The 21,324-nt window shown below is 35.7% G+C and overlaps 1 protein-coding gene across 2 annotated transcripts in view; it reads right to left on the reverse strand.

The window, feature by feature from the left end:
- The window catches only part of ARHGAP5 (Rho GTPase activating protein 5), a 67,150-nt gene extending 46,644 nt beyond the window's left edge, over positions 1 to 20,506 (reverse strand). For both annotated transcript variants that reach the window (XM_077772749.1, XM_077772748.1), the window contains exon 1: positions 16,622 to 20,506. In XM_077772749.1, the coding sequence (XP_077628875.1) occupies positions 16,622 to 20,341 (3,720 nt within the window). In that variant the 5' untranslated portion in view covers positions 20,342 to 20,506. The remainder of the gene's footprint in view (positions 1 to 16,621) is intronic.
- Positions 20,507 to 21,324: the final 818 nt, after the last annotated feature.

Genomic DNA, 21,324 nt, shown 5'->3' on the forward strand with positions numbered 1-21,324 from the left:
CTTCCAAAATACTAGAGAGAAATTGTCCATGTTTCCCTTTTTTGGTACCTGTACTGACAAAATAGCTAGCACATGATAGATGCTCAGTAAACACTGACAGAAGCACACAAAATTACAAATAGGAACCAAATAAAGTCTTTACCATGTAAGATTTGTTAATAAATACACAAAGTACTGTTTGTTGGTGTATTTACCAGTTTAGGAAAAGTTTCATTATACCTAATTCTTCATATCTATCTATGGAAGTCACTATATGGGTGTACCTAAGCTATAAAATCAGGATTCCCACAGAAAAATTATTACACATCATAAAATTACAAGAATTAAACAGCTAACTCTACAGGAATTCATTTGGATATAAGGTGATGTACCTTCAATAGTGTATAAGAACTGAGCACCATGTACACAGCATCATGCTAGGTATTGTGCAAGATATAAAAATTAGTGGAAGTAAGGTTAATGTTCTCAAGAAATAGGTTATTATGAAGAAAAAAATCTTACCACCTGTCATTTAATTAACAGCACATACAAAATAGTATATGATTAAGTGTCAAAATAATTGGATGCAAGGCTTAAATCCAAACTTCAAAAGGAAGAGATGAGGTCTGGAATATTTCAGGAATGTAGAAAGAATCCGGTCTGTACGTCACTCATTTTCTCATGTGAGCATTTGGGTGCCTACCATATGTTGGCATAAGAACTCAGAAATCACTAGAAACTACCAATTATTTACTGCTTACTATATACTATGTACTTGGTAATATTACACGTATAATCTTAACTGTCATAATAACTCTGAAGATAGTTACTGTTTTGTATCTATTTTGCACCTATTTAAGTACACCTGGAATGTGCCAGAATGAATAATGTGGATAGAAAGGAAGGTAAGAGCCACACTGCAAATGGGTTCAGGTAGGTCCCAAAGAAAATCTGACCTTTACACAAAGGCTACAAAATATACTTTGCAGGGAGAGAGATTAGGCACTTCTATTTTAGTATTATCCCTCAGAAAGCAACATAAAACAATAGAGTGATGCAAGGGTAAACAGGAGACATAAAAACTTAGTAAGTTACTGCACCACCTATGCTAATGAAGCTATGGAAAAACTGGATCCATCACATACTGCTAACGGGAATCTAAAATGGTACACTCACTCTGACAAACAGGTTAGTAGTTTCTCCTAACACTAAATATGAAAATACCAATAACCCAGTGTAAACTCTTGGGCATTATCCCAGAGAAATGAAAACTTGTATTTATATAAAAAACTTTACAGTTTATGGCTACTTTGTTCATAAGAGCCCCAAACTAGAAACAACAGATATCATTCAAGAGGTCAAGTAACTAGGATATCCGCACCATGGAATATTACTCAGGAAAAAAAAAAAAAAAGACTAACTACTGATTTATGGTAACAACTTGACTGAAACTCAAAGGAATCGTGCTAAAAAAAAAAAAAGTCAATCCCATAAAGTTGCATATGGTATGATCCTATTTCTTGGTGGCTGCCAGGGGTTATGGATGGGATTGAGGGGGAAAGGTGTAGCTATAAAAAGACAACAGAAGAGATCTGTTGATGATAGAACTGTTTTGCATCTTGCAGTGGTCACTATACAAATCTACCCATGTTAATAACTGCAAAGAACTAAATAAACGCGTGCACATGCGCGCGCGCGCACACACACACACAAGTACAAGTAAACTTGGGGAAATCTAAGGTCTGTGAATTGTATTAGTGTCAATATCCTGGTAGTAGATATGTGTACAATATCCTGTAGTAGAATGTGATATTCTACTACAGTTTCTGCAAGATGTTACATTTGTGGGAAACTGGACAAAGGGTGTATGAGATCTTTTGGCATTATTTTACAACAGCATGTCAATGTACAACTATCTCATATTAAAATTACTATTTTGAAAAAGATCATTGCAGTGGTTCATTTGGTTCAGCAACTGACTCAATTTCAGCTCAGGTCATGACTCAAGGTCATGGGATTGAGCCTCACATTGGGCTCTGTGCTAAATATGGAGCCTTTTTGGGATTCTCCCTCTCTCTGCCCCTCTCCCCTGCTCATGTTCTAGGATGGAAGGAAGGGAGGGAGGGAGAGAGGGAGGGAGAAAAAAGAAAGAAAAGATCATTGTAATAATCCAACTAAGAAATGATGACAAATTTAAGACTGGGACAAGGGGGTGCCTGGGTGGCTCAGTCAGTTAAGGGTCCAACTTCAGCTCAGATCATGATCTCAAGCCCCGTGTTGGGTTCTGTGCTGACAGCTCAGAGCCAGGAGCCTGCTTTGGATTCTGTGTCTCCCTCCCTCTTTGCCCCTCTGTTTCAAAAATAAATTAACATTAAAAATTCTTAAAAAAAGACTAGGACAATGAAATGCAAGCAATGTATTTTATAGCAGAATAAAGATCAGCCAAGTAGGATAAACAGCAATAGCTTTGGCCCATAGTAGCTCCCTCCTGAAAATACATTCTCATCCAATCATGGTAAGGAGATGGAAGTAAAATCTATGACCTATGAGGAAAATCTTGCCTTTCATAATGAGCAGGTACAAACATGCCTTGTAGGACTGACTTCTGGAATCTCAGAGGAATTTCCTTAAAGACCACATTTTGCTACACAGGATTTCACAACTTAAGTATTATTGACAATTGGGGCTGTATAACTTTTTTTTGTGGGAGATCACCACAAACATTAAGATGTTTAGCAGAATCCCTGGCTTCCACCCAATAGCTACCAGTAGCAACTCCCTACCCCAGTTGTGACAGCCAAAAATGTTTCCAGACTTTGCCAGATGTACCCTGGAGGGCAAAACTGACCCTGGTTGAGAACAATTGTGCTAGGCTAATAAAAACAAGGAAGAAGGACTCAAGTTTGGAGATACTACAGATAGATTTGTGGGAAGTCTGAGAATTTTAACTTTTAAAAAGGTCAATATGTAACTCAAGATTGAGAAACACTACTGTAAGGTACATAAAGAAGAATGATCATCAGAACTTTCCTCTAAAAGCTTACAGTGTAGTAAGAAAAAACAAGCTATGAAGTGATAAAACTACTACAAAGTGATTATTTTAGGTGAAAGGAGTAAGTATTACATCATAGCACACACTTATGTCAGTATAAGAAAGAAGACTTAGGGTGGCTCAGTCAGTTAAATGTCCACTCTTGATCTCAAGCTCAGGTCTTGATCTCAGGGCCATGAGTTCAAGCCCCATGTTGGGCTCCATTCTTGGCATGGAGAAGGGAAAGGAAAAGGGAAAGGGAAAAAGAGAAAAAAAGCCTTAAATGGAAGCCTGGACTCCCTAAAGGCTTAGTCAATCCTTTTTTAAAAAGTCTCTAAAAGCTGTAGGTGCTTGCTGAAAGTCCAAACACACTTTGGAAATCAGGGATGTTGTGACACCCTTTATCACACCCTTTAAGTTAATGCCAGGCAAAAAGAGAGAAGAGACAGTAACTGAGGGTAAATAAATGTTGTCTGGGTTCTTGTACATACTAAAAGACAAAGTGGCTTCTAGCATTGACTCATCTCGAAGATGCCATCTTCCTACAAAGCATTTCAACATAAACCTGTTATTTTGTTAATGCCATTAACAACTTCAGCAACCAAAAAATAAACATGGAATCATCTTAGGAGGGTCCTAGCAAAACATCTAGCTATTCAAATGAATAATGGGTGGATTTCCTCCCAGTTTCCTCAAATACATATTTTTAACTGTATTCACATGAAAATGTTTTCTAATATAGCCACCACTTAATTCGTTTTAAATTTTTACTTGAGAGAGGAAGCAGAAGCGCACGCAGGGAAGGGGCAGAGGGAGAGGGGGAGAGAATTCCAAGCAGGCTCCACATCGTGAACAGAGCCGAAATCAAGAGTTGGACATTTAATTGACTGAGTCCCCCAGCAGCCCCCCGCACTTCTTTCTTAAAACCACTGATTTTCCTTTTGCTTCACAACTAATCTGTTAGGTACTGTTAGTCCAATGATTGCCAATCAGAGCATCAATAGATAAAGAAAAAATTTTTCAGTGCATCTTCATCCTTCCTCATTATCAACAGAGGTTCTTAAGCTAGAGTCCACAGCTTTAGAAAATATATGAAACCCTTAAAACTCTAGTAAAATTTTGTGAATATGCATTTTTCCAGGGAAACCTTTCCTCAAATTTTCAAAGGCTAAGAACAATTCCCTTGAAGTTCAAAACAATTACTTTACACAAAATATTCAAAGTTTACCTTCCCGATGGACAAAGTTAGATACACTCACAACATCACTTTTGTCATACTTATATTTTGTTCCTAAAAATTGGAAACATCAAAAATTACTATTTTCAAAAAGCAGTTTTTTGGGGTTTCTCTTTTCACGGTCATAAATTAAGTCCTTTTTACTTGAGGACTCCTTTACAACATCAGCTGAGATGACAAGAAAACATTACAGAGTTAGAAATCATAAAACTATAGCTTTATGAATAAAATTAGAAAGTGAGAATAATTTCAATATTGGGGCATCTGGGTGGCTCAGTTAAGCATTTGACTTCAGCTTAGGTCATGATCTCACCATTCATGGGTTTGAGCCCCACATCAGGCTCTGTAATGATGGCTCAGAGCCTGGAGCCTATTTCAGATTCTGTGTCCTCTCTTACTCTATCGCTCCCCTGCTCACACTCTGTCTCTCTTTCTCTCAAAATTAAACATTAAAAAATTTTTTTTAATAATTTCAATATTTGTGCTATGCCAGTTTTTGCTAAACATTCAAAATATGCTGCTATGAAAGCAAAGAAAAAAGTTTGGAAAGAACACTGGAGAAATAAATTTGTTTTAATTTTCTTAAATTTATCTCTCTCTATATATATATTATTATTTTTTTACAGAAAGAGAGAATAAGCATAGATGAAAGAAGGGCAGAGGGAGAGGGAGGGACAGAATCACAAGCAGGCTCCAAGCTAACGCACAAAGTCCAACGCAGGACTTGGAGTTTCAATCTCACAAACCGGGAGATCATGACCTGAACCTAAATCAAGAGTCAGACACTTAACCGAATGAGCCATTCAGGTGCCCTTCCATTTGCATTTAAGTTAATAAAAACAAGCACATCAATGACATAATTATTTAAATTAAGCCTCATTAGAACACATGAGTAAAATAAATATACTTTAAAAACTGACCCATCTGGGCTCAATCGGTTAAGCGTCCAACTTCGGCTCAGGTCATGATCTTACAGTTTGTGGGTTCGAGCCGAGCATCAGTCTCTGCATGGACAGCTCAGGCCCTGTCATCTACTTCAGATTCCGTGTCTCCCTCAGTCTGTCTGCCCCTCCCCCATTTATGTTGGCTTTCAAAAATAAACAAACATTAAAAAAAACCCAAACCTGACCTATCTAGTTACTTTTCAATATGAATTTGAAAAGTTAAAAAGCATGGCCAAATGGACATCAGAGAAAAAATAAATAGCAAATAGTAAAATATAAACAGAAATATATAATATATCCACACCTATGTAATATCATAAATTGATGTACCCAGCACCCAAAACGCCACCAGCTTTATGAGAAATTCTAGGAACTTCATGTAACTAATCAGGCACAGACCAATTTAGACAGTAGCCAATAAGAAAGAAATTGAAATGGTTACTAAAAAATACCTCACCAAATGCTTTCCAAATGAGAATGGAGATATTAAAGAATCGTTAAGTTTTGCTAAATCTCACTCAAAGTATAAAACGTTTAATTTTCAACAGCAAATTTTACTTCACTGAATTCCTTGAGAGCAGAGCCCATAATCAATCCATTCCTGTAACCTTAGCTTCAAACAATGCTCAAGCATAGCAGATATTCAATAAGATGCTCGTTGAATATGACAGTTTCCTTAAGTCAAAATAAATGGTAATTACTTAAACACAAACACACACACAAACACACACACAGGGTTCTTTTTCATCACTAAAATAACAAAGCCACATACTCATACTGACTTCAAATGACAATAGTCAACATACTGTACCAGACCATAAAGATTAATTATAAACAAGATATAAATCTTCCCTGTAACAGATATTATGGTTTTCATCCCTTAACAAATTACCCAAATTGGGGGGAAGGCAACTCCACCCAGAGCTCTAGGGAAAAGGGCTCAGGCCTATATTCAGTACCATAAATTCCCTTCTGCTGGCCAGAGTTCCCTGGTTACAAATGGATATAGGACCCAAATCAAGATACACCGTCTAGAAAAGATGCTGACTGAGGAGACTGGGAAAGCAGTTTTCCCTTTCTTCTGAATATATTACCTTTACAAGAGTGACCCACACTCTCCCCTGAGGAAATATCTGCAAGATAATAATGGATACAATGGATACTCTGCCAACAACAAATCTAAGTTACTCTCCCAAAATAGGTAAAAAAATAGAAAATCTGAAACTTCCAAGCAGTTCTAGACTCTGTTAAATGAACTTGCTCATTAAACAAAGTCTATGCCTATTCTATCTCAATCAGATCTGCTAGTATCGTTCTTTCTACAGTAAACTTTACAGCACTCAACTTTTATTTGGCCTTAATTAAAATTCTTTAAAGAATTTCAGTTTCTCTCAGATATGAATACAACACTTCATCAAATTAACTGTCAAGAAGTTAAGGGATACACACTCAAAGTGAAAAGCAAACTTCCCTGTAACTTAATCCATTTTGATACAGACAAAAAAAAGTCAATGAAGATATATATCTCATTATTTTTATATCTGGAATGAACAATTTGTAAATCAAGAAAAAAATTCTGGCCACCACTTTTTGATTAACAATATTTTTAAAAGTATTTTCTTTAATAAAGGCAGATTCTACAAGTCCGAAGTAAAATCTAAACCTAAGATTTATTATATTCAAAAGGGTCTACACTATTAATAGCAGGTATCAATTCACTATTTATTAATATTAAATTAAAATTTGGTGACTCAATACATACATAGACTTCTACCTCTGGTTTCTTTAAAGGTAGCATACCTATTTTAGTATTCTTCCCCAAACCCTACTACAATGGCTAAAGCAGCAGAATCTTCTAAGACATTACCTGAGAATCAGGTTTAGTAAGAAAGGAGCAGTAAAATACAGAGAAAAGAATACAGACTAAAAGCAACATTTGAGAATAAAAGAGGAATTGGTAGTTGCTAATATAAATAAAAAGATGAAAAGATTCAGGACCTGGCAACAAGATAGGAAAACAATATTAAAAGAAGCTGAAAATGAAAAATCATCAAAATAACAACTCATTCTAATGCACCATAAAATTCAACAAATAGTTTACTATTTCCAGTCTGAATCAAGCTAGCAGAACTGAAATAGATACTGAAGAAAAACCAAACTGGCTTGATCACAGGTATACTTCATTTCACTGAATAAGTGTGTTAAAAACTGGCAATTTTACCAATACAACTCAAATTTCTCATTCAGTTCACTGTCTTAAAGCACTGTTTCAAACACCTGTAAGTTATGAAATCAATTCAGTAGTCGCAACCAGCACTTCTTTATTTCACTGTAATGGACTGCAAAATCTAAGTAACGTATACAGTATTGTTGAGATTTCATATGTAGAAATATTTATGTATATAATCTAAACAAAGTAATTCGGATGGCTGCAATCAAGAAATGTCTTGGGGTGCCTGGGTGGCTTAGTCGGTTAAGCGTCCGACTTTCGCTTAGGTCATGATCTCGCGATTCGTGGGCTTGAGCCCCGCGTCGGGCTCTGTGCTGACTGCCAGCTCAGAGCCTGGAGCCTGTTTCAGAGTCTGTGACTCCCTCTCTCTCTGACCCTCCTCTGCTCACGCTCTCTCTCTCTCTCTCTCTCTCCGAGAAACAAATAAAAATAAAAAATAAATAAAAAAAATAAATGTCTTAAAAAGTTTTGATTTCATAACACTAAACTCATTTTGAAGTACAGAATAAAGGACAATAGTCTTCTTTGATTGGCAGGAATGACAAATATGCCCAGTTTAAGAGAAACAGATCTTCCTTAGATGCCACTAATGCCCCAAAGTTGTAATTTTTCAGGTATTAAGGATTCCGAAAAAGGGTTCCTAAGACTAGAGCTCCCACTTAGAATCAAAGAATGAATTTAACAGAATGAGCTCTCTTCTTAGATAGGAAAAAAAAAAAAAGCAATGTATAAACTTGGGTTCAGAATTCATTAAGAGTACTTAATTTAAAAATGAACTCAGAAACTAATCCAGTGTAATAAATGGGATTATGGATTAGTAATTCAACACTGGAGTTCCTCAAGGCCCTGATAGGCACTCCTCTGCACTTCCCAAGGTCAATTTCATCTACTGCCACCTCTACTTCAGCGTCTCCTAAATATGTATCTCCAACTCAGTTATCTCCTGTGCAAAATGGTATAGCTAACTGCCAAATTGACATCTCCACTTGAACTCTAAAACCAAAGTTATAATTTCCACTCCCCCTCTAAACCTCGTAAATCTCTAATGTTCTATACCACAAATAGCATCATCACTGTCACAAGGCAGAAACCAAGGTACCTTTCCTGTCTCGTTCACCATCCTCACTTGCTCCTCACACAACACACCATCAAATCTTAGGGATTTTAAGTACTCTCAAATCTATCTCATTCTCGCCACCGCCACCACTCTCCCACCCCACCCCAACTACTCAAAGCTTTCATCAGAGTTTAGACCACTGTAATAAGCCAATTGGTCTTCCATCACTCAACCCATTCTCCACACAGAAACCAAGTGATTTCAAATCCATCCACTGTCTAGTTTCTTATCACTTCAAAGCTAAATTACAAAAATGTCTAACAAGGTAAAAGGTCTACGTCTAGTCCCAACTCTTGAGTCTAGTCCCAACTCTCCGAGTGTCTCCTTGTACTATACTTTCCCATAGAACTAAGGGTCGGCAATCCGGCCTGTTCCGTTTCTGAAGAGCCATACTCTTCTGTTTACATATTGTCAATGACTGCTTTTATTGCAACAGCAGATCTGAGCAGTTGTAACAGAGACTACATTATCTGCAAAGCCTAAAATACTACCTGTCTCTACAGAAAGTGTACCAGTACCTTCCTTAGATTAATGCCAGTAACAGAGGCTTCTTTAAAGAACATACCACATTCCCTCTCAGCAGGAACACTCTATTCATTCAGCATTAAATAGTCTTCCTTCCACTCAATTATTCTCCTGGATAAGTCCCATGAGATGTGACTTAAAATGACACTTCATAGGGAGGCCTTTGCTCACCCTCTAGACCAGCACATCTCAATTTAGATTAGCCACATTTCAATAGTCCCATGGCTACCATATTGGACTAACAGTTCCAAGACAGAAGACTGTATATTTTGAGGTGCACTATTCTATTCTATCGATCAATATGCCTATCTCTGTGCCAATACCAGTCTTACAAGTTAAACTTCTATATTATCTGATAAAATAATCACATACACCCATCACCACCACTTCCACCTCTGCCTTTTTCCTTAAGTGTCCTATTCTAGGAGCACCTGGGTGGCTCAGTTAAGCCTCTCACTCTTGGTTTTGGCTCAGGTAATACCACAATTCATGGGTTCACGCAAAAAGCCTGCTTGGGATTCTCTCTCCCTGGCCTTCTCTTACTATCTCTCTCTCAAAAATAAACTTTTTACAAAAAGTGTCCTATTCTAGGCTCTTTATTCTTCCATATATGGGTTAGAAACACTGTGAAGTAACCTAAAAAACCTTGACACTCTGAATGAAACACTGAATCGAGAGATTAATCTGAAGAGCAATGACTTCATCATATGCTATATTCATGGATAGGAAAGCACTAGAGTTCCCCATTTATTGAGATCTTTTTCACTGTTTTTCAATACCTTTCTACATAGTGGTATGCACATGTTACTACTGGGAGTAATTACTCCCAAGCACTGGATAATCTATCATGCTTCTGTAAGCAGTATCTTCTCTATTTTTACTAGTTCTTTATTGCCGATATACAGAGAACCAACTGACTTTCAGTTACTGGTATTTATCAAGCTATTCTGTTAACTTTTCTATTACTAATTTACTTCTAGATCCTTTTTCGCTTTTACACAATCACATCAGCCAATAATGATAATTTTGCTTCATTCATTCTAATATTCGTCCGTTTATTTTTTTTATTTTATTGCTTTGACCAGGATCTCCACATAATACTGAATAAAGTCGTGACAGTGTGTACATTATCGTGTTCCTGGTTGAAAAGGAAGTCCATTTTCCCATTTAGGAGAATTTGTTGCAGACTTCAATTGTTTATTTGTAGATACCTTTTTTCAAGTTAAGGTTCTCATCTGTTCATAATATAGTTTTCTATGAATTTGTTAAATTTAGTAAAATGCCTTTCATATATTGTGAAGTTTTTTGCTATTATATGTCTAAAACGCCTTATCTAAAACCCTTGAGAAAAATGTTTTAATAGTCATTAGCCATTTTGTACAGTACAAAAAATGTCAATTATGTAATCCCATTAAATTGTGAGTCAGTACCCTGTACTCAAATACACTAATATTTTTAAACTGTATGGATATTTACTCTAAATAAGATAAACAATGATTAAAAATAGCCTCAAATCAGATTCTGCAACTAAGAGCAGGTCAAATCAAATTGTGTCACAAAGTTTAAAAACAGTAACAGAAACAAAAAACTTGGTTTTCAGAAGTTGTTGGATTTCAAAACGGCAGTCAAGGGTCTGAGACCTGTATTTCATTTAGGATTTTTGCATGTATACTCCTAAGAAAACAGGACTATAATTTTCCTTCCTTATACCATCCTTATCTGGTTCTGAAAAAAAACTAGATGACTTCAAGAGAATGAAAGAATGTATTTATGCTGGGGCACCTGGGTGGCTCTGTTGGTTAAGCGCCCGACTTCAATTCAGGTCACAATCTCATAGTTCGGTTCATGAGTTTGAGCCCCACATCATGATCACTGTTGTCAGCCTGTCACTGAAAAGCCTGCTTCAGATCCTCTGTACCCCTCTCTCTCTGCCCCTCCCCCACTTGCGCTCTCCCCCCAAATAAAAAAATTAAAAAAAAAAAAGAATATATTTACGCTGTTTTCTACAATAGTCTGTAGAAGACTGAAACGATTCAAGGAGACTTTCTTGAGAAGTTTCCTATAAAATGATCTGAGCCAAGATAGAACTTATTTAAAAGTTATTTAACAGTTATGGGACTGGGGCACCTGGGTGGCTCAGTTGGTTATACATCTGTCTCCTGACTTTGGCTCAGGTCATGATCTCAGGGTCGTGAGACTGAGCCCTACATATGCTTGCACCGGTCATGGTGCCTGCTTAATATTCATTCTCTCTCTCTCTCTCAGGTCATGATCTCAGGGTCGTGAGATTGAGCCCTACATATGCTTGCACCGGTCATGGTGCCTGCTTAATATTCATTCTCTCTCTCTCTCTCAGGTCATGATCTCAGGGTCGTGAGATTGAGCCCTACATATGCTTGCACCGGTCATGGTGCCTGCTTAATATTCATTCTCTCTCTCTCTCTCTCTCTCTCTGTGTCCCTCCCTCCCTTCCCCTCTCCTTCTCACCCCCCAATGCATTCATTCTTTCTTAAAAAAAACAAAACAAAACAATTGTTACGGCATTATTCAAAACTTTCTTGTCTATATTTTTCTAATAGTTTGTTAATTTTTTCTAAACTTTCAAGTGTGTTGACATAAAACTGTTGATAGTAGTCTCAACTTTTTTTTCAAGTATTTTTTTTAATGTTTATTTTTGAGGGACAGAGAAAGAGAGAGGATAAGCAGGGGAGAAGCAGAGAGAGAGGGAGACAGAATTCCTGTGTCCCTGGAGCAGGCTCCAAGCTCTGAGCTGTCAGCACAGAGTGTGACACAGGGCTCAAATTCACAAACTGTGAGATGATGTCCTGAGATGAAGTCAGACGCTTAACCAATTGAGCCACACAGGTAGGCTTCAATATTCTATTATTTTAAAATCTGATCTGTGATCATGTTCCCTTTTGCATTCGCAGTATTTAATTATGCTTTCTCTTTTTTTCTGATCAGTCTTGCAGGACATTTGTCTACTCTTCTAGTCTTCTTAAAGAATCAACTTCTAGCTTTATTGATTTCTCATTTGGTTTCTGTAGCTCTAGAACTTCAAAAATGAGTATGTAAGGGAGCTCAGTCGGTAGATGATGTGACTCCTGATCCTGGGGTTCTAAGTTCGAGCTCCATGTTGGATATAGAGATTACTTAAAAATAAAACCTTAAAAAAATAAAAATAAACTTAGTATGTATATCAGCTTTCTACCTTTGGGCAGATTTTTATTAAATACAATGCTATTTCACAATATCCCCAAAATAAAGGCAGTATCCTATTATCTCTCACCTTATTTAGTAACAATTTTATGCCTTTTAAAAATGATTTTCTCCACCTAAAATATCTTTTCTCCTTCTTCAAAGCCAATCAAAATACCCCAAAATGGTGATTTACCTTTTCCTTCATGAGGTTTTGTGAAATAACTACATACTCTATGGTATATCTCAGTCTGTGTTCCTTTGATATTTATATTTAAGCAATACTATCACTAAATAGTGTACATTCTTTAACAAATTTACTAATGTGTCAGGCACTGCTATAAATACATATGAACAGATTTCTCATAACAGTCCTAAAAAAAGTATGTTTATCTCGATTTTCCTAGTTGGAAGTGTAGAGAGATTAAACACTTACACAGCTAGTAAATGGCAGAGCCTGGATTCAAATTCCAGAAGTCTGGCTCCAACAAACCAAGTGCTCTTAACTATTATACTATGCTTCCTTTAATTGTTCTAGTAGTACTTTCTTAACACTGCCCCAAGCACAAGGTTATGGTCTCTCAAACTACCATGTAAACTCTTTAAGGGATGTGTGTCTACAATTTTTTATATCCTTAACAGCTTTCTGTACAGACTTTAAGCATTTAGCAGGTTTTTAGTGAATGCTTACTTAACAGAAACATGAGACAACAATTACTCAAGTACGGCTTACTCAATGAAAATAGTTTTTGGGCAAATTAAGTTGCACTACAGTGCTCCAGTCTTGCTTGAAAAAAAAAAAAATACTATGGATAACTGTTATATAAAGTTAGCTTTGGAGTGAGCTAAGGCATTCACTGTGCATATATACATACAAATCCATAGAGCAAAGCTGTGGCCCAACACTGTTTCTATGAAATTTCACTGTAACCTGTGTTTATCTTTTTAAGACCACAGGTATAGAAACTAAACATTTAAGTGACCCCTGATTTATAAATTATTTACAGATCTAAAAACTTCTAAGAAAAAAATTTCTTCAATTTTCTTAGAGTTCAAATATCGTAATACATGAATGTAAAAAGTAAAACAATGTTATATAAAAGTACAAGGAAATTCTGGGGCGCCTGGGTGGCTTAGTCGGTTAAGCGTCCGACTTTCGCTTAGGTCATGATCTCGCGGTTCGTGGGTTCGAGCCCCGCGTCGGGCTCTGTGCTGACTGCCAGCTCAGAGCCTGGAGCCTGTTTCAGTCTGTGACTCCCTCTCTCTCTGACCCTCCCCTGCTCACGCTGTCTCTCTCTCTCCTAGAAATAAATAAAACATTTAAAAAAAATTTAAAAAAAAAAAAAGTACAAGGAAATTCTAAAATACCTCTAAAGGTTAAGATAGCTGAAACTACTGTGAGTTAAGTCAACTGAAAGCAGATTATAAATACGACTCAAAGCCAATGCACCACTTCAAAAGAAATGAGGACAAGACTGACACCAAATGTAAAGAGGTACATTATACAAAAAACTGAGTGGAATCAAACACGTGAACTATTGCAAGTGCAGAAGAGAATCTAGGCCCATTTTTTTCTCTGTAGAATAATAATAAAAATTAAAGACAAATTACTGTATTTAGTGATTTTCAGATGTGGTGATTGTAAATACCACCATTACTTTATATATCTCGAAAAAAGAAACAATAAAATCCTATATTAATCATGATAACAATGAACCCTGGAATTCTGATATCAGAATCAGTAAAATTCTTATCTTCGTGAACTCTGGATGGGTTCTATCCCACTCAACCCATTGGAAGTTGAAAATACATATCATTAAATCAAAAAGGCACTTAATATGCTTCACATGCTGAACATCATAGCTTAGCCTAGCCCACTGTAAATGTGCTTAAAACAAATTAGCCTACAGTTGGGCAAAATCATGTAACACAAAACCTACACTATAAATAAAGTGATGGATATCTTGAAATTTACTGAATACTGTACTGAAAGTGAAAAGCAGAATGGTTGTATGGGCATAGAATGGTCGTTTACCACTCATGACTGCATGGTTGAATGGAGCTGCAGCTTGCTACTATTGCCAAGTATCACAAGAATATCCTACTACATCTCACTAGCCCAGGAAAAAAATCAAAATTCAAAATTCCAAGTATGGTTTCTATTGAATGTATTACTGCTTTTGCACCATCATTAAGGTGAAAAATTGTAAGTTGGAACCATCTTAAGTCAGGGGCCATGTGTATAGTTAAGTGACTATGTAAGACAAATCACGTATGAGAAACATTTAATTCAATTCAAGGACCATTATTATTACTAAACTAATTGGAATTGGGGCTGTGCTAAAATTTCAGAATATAAATACAAATTTGGTATACTCCTTTCTCACACAGTGCTCAGAGTTAAGAAATTAACACTATAAAAGAACTACAGTAATAATGAGTATCGAGTCATTTAAGTCTTTTGAATCTAGTGATTCAATTGTTATACAGTTATCCTAAAGAAAAGACTGAGGAGTGCCTGGATGGCTCAGTTGGTTAAGTGTCCAATTTCAGCTCAGGTTAGGTTCTCACAATTCATGGGTTTGGGCCCCTCACTGGGCTCTGTGCTGACAGCTCAGAATCTGAAGCCTGCTTCAGATTCTAAGTTTCCCTCTCTTTCTGCCCCTTGTGCATGCTCGCTCACTCTCTCTCTCAAACAGAACAATCTTTCATGTAAACTGGCCACTGCAATAAAAAATGATAGCAAAATTAAAAACCTGGAAGCCTACACCACCCAGTTTTAAAACAACTTGTTAAATGGGAAACAATGTAATAAGTAAAGATATTAACTGAAATACTACAGAGCAATATGGAAAAACAAAACTAAGTAAAAAAGTTAAAAAATATGTATACATTATTATTACAACTAAACAGAAATTAGAAATAGTGGGGAGATACAAAAAAAAAACCTATTGAGACAGATGTTGAAAATCTATGTGTTTGATCATAAGATTGTATATTAAATAATAGTACTGTCCCGTCACTAAATTTCCTGATTTTGGTATCTGTACTGTTACTAATTTAAGAGAATGTTCTTTTTCTTATGAAGTACTTAATGGTAGAAAGAGTCCAACATCACCAATTTAATCTCAAAAGGCTCAAAAAGAATAAACCTCAATACACACACACACCAACTAGATCAAGGAAACAGGGCAATATGTAAAGAGCTGGTAAATCTCTGTAAAAAATATACAAAAGCTTTTATTCTTCCTGCAACTATTCTCTAAGTTGACATTATAATAAAAAGTTACCAAAACAATTAAGTAAAATTATGATCAAAACGAAATATAACACATACACACAATAGCAATTTACAATAGAAAGACAGTAAATGCTTCATTTTTGTTAATAAGCATAAAGTAATTTTAATAACATAAGGAAGAAAAAATGCTGAAGTCTTTTGGCAGTGATAAAATGTGTAGTAAGAACTAGTGATTAACAGGTGAGTATGAAAGATGCTAAAGATCTTTAGTTAGTAGCATGTGTCATACCTGTAGTAAATGTGTATTAAGATGGACATAACTGATGAAGAAATTACCAATACGAAGAATGAAAGCCTGCTGAAAAGACTATCTTAAAACCATAAAAACCTTGAATGAAGTTTACGCACACTCAAGAGTCAGAGTACCAGATAAAGAGTACTGTGATAAAGATCTAATTAAAATTATTAATTATAATTTTAATAGCATATATATTTAAGCTTTTAGTGCTTAATACCATCAGGTAAACTATTATGTACTGAAAATGGATACTGCATTGCTATTTGGTCAGAATGTTACAATTCAAACTTCAGAAACCTTTTTTGCATGTCTTTAGGCAGTAAACCACCATCCGCAAAGAAGCTTCCTAGGACTGTAAGTTCCAAAATTATAAATAATTTCCAATATTACAAATTATTAATTATATTGTAATATCTTTGTGTGAGACTGGTATATCAAATTAATTTTTGCAAAACTGCTAGAAGGCAGAAAGATAAATGATGCTTAAAAACAAACAAAAAGGAGCAAAATCACTTTATATCTGGGTTTCTAATAAGGAAAATAAACATATTCACCTAGAATGATTATACTAAAGAATATGAATTCAAACTTCTACACTCAAGAAGGCACAAGTAAAAAATAATGAAATTTAAAAAGTAATGAAAATAATTCACCCTCAAAAAATATTTAAAAATTAAAAAGAGCTAATTATTTATGGAATAACATAAGGCAGCCTACGTTCTCAATAATGTTGAATTACCTTAAAAAATATGTATTTTAAAAGGCAAAAACAAACATCTTCATAAACATAACCGTAGTAAAGTTTTATAAATTAAACTTACCTTTTTATCTTCTTTAACTTTGTGGGTTTTCTTCTTCATTTTTTTATCATCTAATTCCTGGTCTGAAGTGATTGCAGGATTATCAATACCACCTTTCCAAGTTTCAACAGGAGAAAGAAGTGGATCTTCTTCACTTCCACGATGTCTTCCTTTTCTTTTTGTTTTAGAAGTGGTAAAAGCCTCATCATCACTTGCATCTGAATGTGTTCTTCTGTAGTATGACTTAGCTTTACTAAACAGGGTTTTAGATTTATATTTGTATTTTGAAGGCCTCCTTTCCCCATGACTTTTTGAGGTTCTATCAGAAAATCCATTTTCTTCATCTCCTTGGGTATTATTTACAAATGAGTTTCGAATTTTAATAATGCGAGTCTGACTATCATCTGGGACAACATATATCTCATCAGAATAGCCCTTCTGTTTGAAAATTGTGTCAATGGGTTCCGCATAGTTATCTGAAGGATCCATATCTTCAGGATGCGCCAAAGGTACCCGGGAAATCTGTTTTCTTGGATTTTTACCAATACCAGCTTCAATTGTTTTTAAAAGGTTTGGATCCAGTTTTTTCACATTTGTCTTAGGTACAACTGGTTTAGGTTTAATAGGTGGAGGCACTTTATGGTTGCGTTCATGGTCATGACAGTTTGGGGTGCTATGAATAGGATATTCATTTCCTTCTAAATCTAATCTGTATCTGGAACGGTCACTAGGTGTTGGAAGCAACTGTACATCATCCCCAATTGGACTATAAGGAGGTGGTGCTTCTGTATCATCATCTGAATCAGGGTAGTTGTTATAGGGGAAACAGTCTCTGGGAGATGGTAGAAAAACATCCTCACTTTGATGTGTTGATTCCCTTGTACTATCAGATAAATAGGAATTTTCTATCATATTTTTTTTCTCTAGAACATCACTGAAAAACAGTGTAAAGACCTCAGTTTGTCGATGATATTGAGATAAAGAATACAGGGCTGTAAACTTAGCAGTGATCTCAGTTGCAATGTGTTCTCCTTCAGTCATTAACTCCTTGATGGCCTCATTTTCAAAAAAATCTGCTTGGCTGTCAGTAACTGCCACCAGCTGTACAGGAATGGTGTCTTGAACTTCTGATAGAAATGCTCGAAGCATTCCCATTGATGCTTTCCGTTTGGCAGAATAAACTAATATATACCCATGAACTAGTTCATCTTTCCTTACTCCAATTGAAGAATGGTATGATAATATTGTGATCTGTATTCGCCTCCTTTTTTCACCAATGATTTTATCAAGCATTAGGGAATTATTCTGTCCAGCTTGAGCAGCACTACAAGAATGAGAATCAAGGAAGGGTGAAAGAATAAGATCCACACTAAAGGGATCACCACACATGGCACACATGACAATTCTCAAGTCAGCTTCTGATACATCCTTACTGGTGGGAACTGGGCTCACTACATCTAAATTATGCTTAACTGATTCTAATACTCCTCTTAGAGCTTGCTTTATTTGGGTTTCATTAAATTTATGAGGATATGTACCAGGAGGCACATCTACAAAAGGACATTGTAACTTGTTTGCCAACTGTTGCCCTTGGTGCCTGAGAATTGGTAGATTCTTACTCATGGAATCTCTCTGATTAGCCAGAATTAATGTAAATGGAAGATTAGCCATGTATTTATCTTTTCTGATCTGAGAAGCTTCAGTTCTTATTTTTCCAATAAATTCCCCAATAAAATTCAGTGACTCAATGGAATTAAATACACAGAAGCACCCATGTGGTTTAAAGGCAGCAGTCCACAATTGACTTAAGAAGTAAGGCGACTTGGCATCAACTGGCCGAAGATCAAGTTCATAAATTTTTCCATCTAAGGCATACTCATCATCAGTGGATTGCGTTCTTATCTCATTTGTTAGTTCTTGGGCAAGGCCATCCTTCCCTAAAATGAAAAGGTTAACTTTATCTATATTGGTACTATCATGATACAACCGTAAGCGGCCATGATCCAACTGCAAAAGACTATTGGCAAGTAACTGCTCTACTTTAATGTCTGTACAATTTTGACCACTAAGACAGGTTTCTTTAGTGGGGTGATAAACAAACCCTATGTGCTTGAGTAGAAGAGATTCCCTATCAGGTGCAAGTTTCTGTAAAGCTTTATATCTAGGTTCTTCACTCAAAACTGTATGAATTTCACTCATTTTATCTGAACTAGGTGTTGCATTAAGATCTAAATCATAAAAAAGTTCAGAGTGCTCAAAAAGCATTTCCTGAAACTCTTCTTTGGCTTTTTCAACTATTTCTCGCTGATGCCTACCATACACCTCTTTGCTATCAGCCTCAGTGATGTATTTGAAGGCTTCATCCTCCATAACAAAGCACATAACTTCTTCCCATGGCTGCCCAGGTGAAATGAACTGAATTTTTTCCAAAGTCTTTTTGAATTTTTCCTTCATTTCTACCCTTCTTTTCTCTGATATTAGATGTTGTACATGGTTCTGATAGACTTTCTCAGCTTCTAAAGTGCTCAGGAGGTCAAATGGGATTCGTCTATCATTAATTTTGTCTATATGGTCAGTTTCATCCCAAGGTGTTTTTTCTAGCACCACAAAACATAACTGAAAATCTGCTCTCTTTTCCATTAGCTTCAAAGCTTCTGACCAATTCAAATGTTCAATCTCTTCTAGGTTTGGCAAAAGAGTGTTAAAAGCTCTTGGTAAAGTATTTATATATTCTTCTCTCCTTTTTCTTATATGTTCCTGTTTAAGTTGTTCTATATGTTTTGAGAATGTATTCCTGGCCTTTCTTGTTCCCTCTAAGTTGATGTATTCTTCATAATCAGGATGATTTTTCAATTTATTACTAACAGTTTTCCAAGTTGCATGATAATCTCTCACAGTCTGCACAAGTTTTTCAAACTTATCTGTTGCTGTGACAACAAGTTGTCGCTGTGTTTTATAAGCATCCAGATAGGGAATAATTTTAGGCTTGCCACGAGTTTTATCCAACATTTGTACCAGTGCAGTGAAACATGTCTCGATGTTGACATTAAATCGTGCTGATGTTTCCACTACAAGAAGGTTCTTTTTGTTTGAAGCAAATGCCTGAACTTCTCTAAGGTAATGATCCACACACTCATCACATTTAGTTGCTGCTATTATTACAGGTTTTTTTGATTTTGATAGTTGGACAAAAAGATTATTCACAAATTTAAGTTGATCATCAAACTTCCTATTGCATCCCTGACTCACATCAATACACAGTAAAAACCCATCTACATTGAGCTTCCCTTCAGGCATTTGCTTCTGTTCAAAGTCTTGTTCCAAGCCCAGTTGATCAGTGCAAATGTACATTAGTTTTTCTGCTGACTGCAGTTTAGAGGCAGCTGCACGTTTTATATATGGTTGCAAATTCGTACTCCGATGAGGCAAGAAAGTCTGGTCATCAATGAACTCTGTTTGTTCAATGACATGAATTTTGCATTCTACTCCATCTTCACCATTTTGTGTTATGTCACCCCAGTACAAAAAGTGATCATTGTTTACTACTCGTCCTCCAAAGTCAATGGTGCTAAGCACAGAAGTATGCTCTGGGTAATATTCATCTGCTTTTGAGCGTACAAATCTATTGCACAAACAAGACTTTCCAACTCCACAGTTACCTTTGTCTTTTTCAGTCCCAGAGAGTCCAACTACACTGATCGTATAGGATGGGGGGCGAGGCTCTTTGTTTTTTGCCATCATAACTCTCTTCTCATGTCTCTACATTCATAAAGATAACCAGATATACTTCTCATTCTGAAAATAAAATCATCTCAAAATACAGATCCGAAAGTTCAGAACTATATTTGGTTCTTTGTATTTCCCTCATTTCTGTGCAGAGAGGTCTTCAAGATCAGAAGGATCATCTTCCTAGAAAGAGGAGAAAAAGGACAAAACTTAATCAGGAATTACACATTAAATTATATACATACTATAGATGTTCATAACAAAGCACATGGACATACATTAACAACGTAACATGTATTTTAGGAAAACACCATAAAGACTTCTTATGATTTACTGTTATAAATCGAAGAGGATTTCAAAATTTAAGACAAATATCACAATTAAAATAACTACATACAAAATTTAATATAATGTCTCACAAACTTTAAACTAAGCTCCTACTAACCAAATGTGCATTTTGTCTCTATTTCTTCCTATAAGTTTGAAGAAATACTAGTCCTTTCCCCTCCCTCAATTTTCTTGCCTTCTGTGATTGGAGGCTATGTTTTGCTGATAACTAAAGCAAGTTGTTGACTTTACAACTCCCTCACAACTTTTAAAACAACCTGCTTTCTATTACACTGTTCCCCAAAACCTGTTCCTTAAAATGGAATTTCATACAAATTTAGCAAGATTTTAGAATTAAATAAAATTTTTCATAAAGTTTCAACATGCTCCTGTGAAATCTATCAAATTTTATTTCCAAAAACAAATTTAAAATGTTCACACAGTTCAACAGGTAAATAGAAATGGACAGTTAATACAAATACTGAGAGTATTTAACTAGACCAAAGTATCTCAAACTATCAAGATGAATGATCAATTTTTATTTCATCTCTGCACATTTATTTTTACAAAATGCAGTAAGTACAATTTTTTTTAAAAAACCCAAGCCCCAATTATTAGATTCAAGAGACATAAAATCACTGTCAAATTATTTCAAAATGTTCTTGATTTCT

The sequence above is a fragment of the Crocuta crocuta genome, unplaced genomic scaffold (assembly GCF_008692635.1).
Source record: "Crocuta crocuta isolate KB4526 unplaced genomic scaffold, BGI_CrCroc_1.0 scaffold116, whole genome shotgun sequence".
Lineage (NCBI taxonomy): Eukaryota > Metazoa > Chordata > Mammalia > Carnivora > Hyaenidae > Crocuta > Crocuta crocuta.